Below are 5,999 nucleotides of genomic sequence, written 5' to 3' on the forward strand. Positions count from 1 at the left end.
CTACCACGAATGTGCCATTATGAATAAAACAGGCACCATTAAACATGCCCTAGGGGAATTATCAGGGCCTAAAAAAGCCCAACAAATTTCTCTATGACTGTGCAGATGGCTAAGTTCTGTCAAAAAGGCATAACTGAAATTGGTTAACCACTAGACTAGGCAATCGTGTTTTCTGTTTCACTGGAAAAGAGTTCTGGGGTGCAAAATGACCTAGGCTGGAAACGAAATCAAAAGGAAAGATGGAGGTTAACATAGCGTTATGCTGTTGCTATTCATAGACGCAGGACCTCAGCTTCCTGGAATTAATTTAATTTCAGTGGCTGTCTACAAGTGTTCAGAATAGTCTTCCACCCCACCCAAAGGCATGAAACCCTTGCCATCTGAGGTGCTTCTTTCAACCAAAAAGGACCACCACTTTCTCTCTTTCCAATCTTTTACTCCATCCTATCCCATTGCAGGTTTTAATACCAAAGATACGGCTCTGGATTCATTCTGTTTCAAAGACTAGGATTGTGCTCTGGGGACTATATGCATGTGTGAAGATGGAGGGAGACTAAAAAAAATCAAATCTTGAAATGAGAGCCGCTCCAGTTAAGACTAGGGTGTTACAGTCTAGGTGAGGTGGCTGTTGCCAAAAGGGGGAGCTGAAATGTATAGAGGACAAGCATGAAGGCTGCCCAGTCAAAACTCACCTTTTTCCTTTTTCTGTCCTCCAGGTTATGATGATGGGAAGCGCCAGAATGGCAGAGCTGCTGCTGCAGAGAGGAGCAGATCCCAACCGGCCAGACCCCTCCACCGGTGCAACGCCAGCCCATGATCTGGCCCAGGAGGGATTCCTGGACACTTTAATGATCCTGCACCACTGGGGGGCTCGGTTTGATCAGCTGGACAGATGGGGCCACAGCCCGCTAGACCTGGCAAGACAGAATGGGCAAAATCACGTGGTTGACTACTTACAAGAATTATCTGGTTGAAATGTTTCAATGTGATACATGAAGAAGCAGTAGAAAGACTAGAGCAGGAAATGGTCCTGAAAAGTAATGAAAATAACAGCAATAAAGACCATGGTGGCTTGGACAGGCCTGGGGTGTTCATACTAGATGCCTTTTTTTTTTCAAGACTTATGGAAAGACTAGAAGGAACATGCTCTTTCCGACTGAAACTGGGTTCTACTTTTTTTCAGGCTAGTCTCATAAAAAAAACACCATTGCCTGCATCCAGGAAAGGTATCAATTGGGACAATTGTGAGTTCTCTCTTCTGGCCTGCTAATCTGACTGTAGGTGTGCTCTGATTTTCTCCCCATTTCCCTCCCCCCCCAAACAGAACTGCGGCTCACCATAGAATTCTCCTCCACCCCCTGCATTGTAGAGCATGGTTCTGATGGTCTTGTGTTAATTTGTCTTGCTTGTGCAAAATAAATAATTTATTCCTATTTGGAGAAGAGAGGGGTGGAGGGACAGAAACAGCTTCAAATGAAGCACCCTTTCTAATCTGCTTGGGAACACAATGCTCCCACCTACACACACGTACACATCTAGCTGTGCCGCCCGTCATTTGGCTTCTCCTTGCAGACTTCTTCCAACAGACTCAACAACTTGGCAAAGATTTCAGCCCCATGATGTGAATGGCCAGGAAAACCTTTTTGCTCAGAGCAGTTCAGCTTCCCAAGCCAAGACCGGCCATCTTACCACCAGCAGAAGAGAGTGCTATCAACCCCGTGGTGCAAAACACTTCATGGAGATGAATCCAAGTCACTTCTGACAGCTCTCCTTTCAGGAGTGCTTGCAGAGGAGGTTCAAAAAAGACAAGATGGCAGGTGCAGCCATATGATCAAATGCCTTTTCTACATGTGTCATTCATGTGCCCACACACACACACACACACACACACACACAAAAGAAGCAGGGCTTTGGCATGCAGTTATGGTTTCTGTCTTGCCTTTTTTGAATCTACTCCTGAAATGTCCTCACTCCCTTTCTTAATGATAATGACTTTAGATGGTCCACTATCAAGTCTGCGCCTTTGGGCAGCAGATGGATAAAAGCATCAGATTTAGGGCATTTCCCATTCTCTGGCTGGAACAGTAGGAATGCCTCTGGTAGAGAGTACCACATCTAAGTGGTAAATGAGTAACAAGTAACAAGTCCCAACAAGTAACAAGTCTCATTTGGGATCGTCAAAGTAAAAGAACCTACATTGGGAAAAAACAAAACCAAACTTTGCACTTTTACTACTATTGCTACATCATCAACCTCACTGCTACATTCCTTAAACCTGTGTATATATATATGTGTGTGTGTATATATATATATATATGTGTGTGTGTGTGTGTGTGTATACACACACACACACATACAGGAAGTTTTTCAGACAGACCGGTCTGAATACGCCAAGACCTGCATATATATATGCTCCTAGAAGCACGAAGCCGAAAACACCAGCCTGAAGATGACGAATGGGAAATATATATATATTTCTTGCCAGGAAGATGCAAGGGAACATAGTGTGTTCATCTTCTCTTGGTATATTATATGACAGTATAAGATTCAGTATTCAAAAGCAACAGAAGTGCTTTTGAGCACATAAGAGTGCTGTTAATTCCTGAAAGCAGCTGCTGCTTATGCTGGGTTTCTGGCAGCTGTTCTTGGCAGGGGTTCTGTGCAATCCCAAAATGAAACTGGTTTGAATTAAGGAGCTATAGACATTGGCTACATTGATACCCCTGTATGTTCTAGAATGTCTTTTTGCCTTCTAATCTGACATGCCGCACAGCCTTTGTAAATCAGAGACTATAATGTGATGCATAACTACATGGGAATTTTAGTCTCAAAAGGTATGGGGGAGGCTAGATTATTCCTTGCCAGTGGAAAATAATGATGCCATTTTCTGTGACATTTTAAATGACAATTAACAGGCTACAGTATCTTTTTGGAAATCTCAATGCTTTCTGGATGAATTTTTAACCTCTAGAGAGAATTGAGGCAAAAGCTGATCAGTAGATAAATATAATAATAATAATAATAATAATAATAATAATAATAATAATAATAATAATAATAATAATAATAATAATAATAATAATAATAATAAAAAAGTTGGAAGGGACCTTGGAGGTCATCTAGTCCAACCCCCTGCTCAGGCAGGAAACCATATACCATTTCAGACAGATGGCTGTCCAGTCTCTTCTTAAAAACGTCCAGTGTTGGAGCATTCACCGCTTCTGGAGGCAGGTTGTTCCATTGGTTAATTGTTCTAACTATCAGGAAATTTCTCCTTAGTTCTAAGTTGCTTCTCTCCTTGATCAGTTTCCATCCGTTGCTTCTTGTCCTGCCTTCAGGCGCTTTGAAGAATAACTTGACTGCCTCTTCCCTTGATTCCCGAGATATTGGAGCTGATTGCTTCAAAATGAAAATAACAACAGTAGGGTTAGAAAGCCAAATAGGATTAAGTCTATGCCATATGCTGTGATTTCTTCACCTGAACTGAGGACCCATCCAAAGATGAGGAGAAGGATTGAGATAAAGCCATCCAAGGGGAGACACAGAGAATCATAGCCCTAGCAGCAGCATTGAGAGCGCCTCAGATCTGGTATGTGACTCAGACCTTGGGCTCTTGAGTCTCTTCCACCTTCGGAAATGCCTCTGCTTCTGAGTATGACACGTAAGGAAGCAGAAGAAGGCTCAGCTGGGCAGAAGAACATTTAGCACAGAAGAGCTGCTGAAAGTAGGTGTGTACAGGAAATCAGAAATGACCATTGTGCTCAAGCAGGATCTGAGAGCTGCTCAATTTTAACTCCCACATAATGCCCCCACATTGGTCTGCCTCTCATGACAGCCCAGCCTTCTGGGCATGCCTTGAGCCACCTCCTAGTGTCTTGTTGCCAAGAAACCTACAGGGACAATATGAAAATGTTTTCCACTGCTTTCTTTGGGGATGTTGTTCAGTTTTCCAAACTAGTCTATATAACCTTCGGATTTCTCTGGTGGTCTTCCATTCACCTATTAACTAGGTCTGACCCTGCTTAGCTTTTTGAGCGCTGCTCAGAAAGCCCAGGTGTGGCTCCAGCCCTGTACTTTGATTTAAATCAATTAAGCTACAGTGCTAACTTTTTTGATATTCAGCCCCGAGGGGAGAGTGGTAGATTGCCAGGCTCACGTCTTAGCCAAGTTTCCAGGCCAAGTAATAGTTTGTTCTGTGCAGTGCTGGCATTTTAATCAGTGCCTGTGGATGTGGAGGCGGGGCAGGAACTGGTCCTTTCCCAAAAATGTCTGCTGACCCTTAAATTAGATCACGGGTGTCCAACCTTGGCATCGCTGGCTGGGGAATTCTGGGAGTTGAAGTTCACAAGTCTTAAAGTTGCCAGTGTTGGACACTCCTGAGTTAGATAATCACCAGATGGGAAGCAGTTTGGGGTGTTTTTAAAAGATGACTCTATAGCCATTGTGTAAAAGATGACTCTATAGCCATTTAATCCGTATTTGTGGCTCTTTCTAGCAGAGCCACAAATACGGATTAAAGCCAAGGAAAAAGGTCAACTGGATCAGCTGAGATTTTGGCAAAGAGAAGAGGAAGGGGGGAATGAAGAGCAGTGGAACTGCAGTACACAGTACAAACTGCACTCAGAGAATTCCACGACGAAGGAAGCAAAATCTGAGTCAAACCAAGAATTAAAACAGATTGCAGATTACTTCAGAAAGGAAAGAGGTGACTGAGAAATAGCTCAGACAGCATTCAACAGTGCAACAAAGAACAAGAAATAAGAAAACAAGGTAGGGAAACGACAAAAAAAAAATGTCACTGTGAGGTACTCCTTTATACTTAAGAACAAGCTTGCTAGCTTGAAAAAAGAAGGCTCTACTTCAGTGGTTCTCAACCTGTGGGTCGGGACCCCATTTGGGGTCGATCGACCATTTCATGGGGGTCGCCAAGCAAGGCTGTCCGCCATTTTTTTTTTCCCTTTTCCGGCGGGTGCCTTACCTCCCATGGGCTGGGCCAGCTGGTGGTCGGCCTGCTCCGTCTCTGCCGCTTGCCAGCTACGCCTCAGCCGGCGCAGGGGGCGGAACCACGCATGCGCGGCGCTCCCGGGCAGGGAAAGTCCTCGACTTATGACCGGTTGGGTAGTCCTCGACTTACGATCGGTTTAGTCCTCGACTTACAACCAGTTGGGGTCGCAGCATTAAAAAGATTGAGAACCACTGTTCTAAATAGCCTGTTTTGCTAGGAATCTTACACACCAGAAAGCAGTAATAACTGTACTAAGCAAGCTCCTAAACCAGGCGTCTTCAAATTTGGCCCTTTTATGACTTGTGGATTTCAACTCCCAGAATTCGTCAGCCAGGCACGCTAGCTGAGGAATTCTGGGCGTTGAAGACCACAAGTCATAAAAGGCCCAAGTTTGAAGACCCCTGTCCCAAACTGTCACTCCAAGCATATAGATTTGGATACATATCACTTCCTGTCTGGTTTACCAAGGTTTAAAAGAATCTGTCTTCTTTTTAATAAGCCATATAATGTTCAGACAATGTTTAGGATGGCAGAGACTCTTTCCCAAAAATGCAGGGTTTTCCCTGTTAGAATTTTTAAAGACACCTCATCCCGATTCAGCCACAGTCTCTTGCTTAAGGCTACAGCCTTCTGCTAAGAATGGAAGATAATTTAAAAAAAAAAAAAAAAAAAGCAGTGTGGAGAGAATGCAATCATCCTTCTCTTTCATTCAATGACTCATTCTATGCTTAGTTAAGATATCTTCAGAGTAGAGTCAAGATTTTAAAACAACAAATCTCCCCATTGACATATTTATTTATTCTTTCAATTTCTATAACTACCATCTCAGCCTGTGGTATCTTATCCTTCACCTGGATCTTACTGACAGTTACTTAGAGGAGATTGTAACTTCCCAGTTTACTTGTTCAATGCAGTTCCAAGAGGCGGAATTATCCTGGTAGGCTGACCTAGAGCAAAATCCAAGAATTGAAGCAGTATACTTCCAAAAGGCAAG

At 43.4% G+C, this 5,999-nt stretch overlaps 1 protein-coding gene across 1 annotated transcript; it reads left to right on the top strand.

Annotated features, from left to right (window-relative positions):
- The first annotated feature begins 706 nt into the window (after positions 1-706).
- Positions 707-1,081, top strand: LOC114923141 (cyclin-dependent kinase inhibitor 2A-like). The gene has a single exon (XM_029285719.1). It carries the CDS (start codon positions 720-722, stop codon positions 972-974), a length of 255 nt encoding a protein of 84 aa, XP_029141552.1. The 5' UTR covers positions 707-719; the 3' UTR covers positions 975-1,081.
- The last annotated feature ends 4,918 nt before the right edge of the window (positions 1,082-5,999 follow it).

The sequence above is a fragment of the Protobothrops mucrosquamatus genome, unplaced genomic scaffold, assembly GCF_001527695.2.
Source record: "Protobothrops mucrosquamatus isolate PMUCROS unplaced genomic scaffold, P.Mucros_1.0 scaffold2112, whole genome shotgun sequence".
Taxonomy (NCBI): domain Eukaryota; kingdom Metazoa; phylum Chordata; class Lepidosauria; order Squamata; family Viperidae; genus Protobothrops; species Protobothrops mucrosquamatus.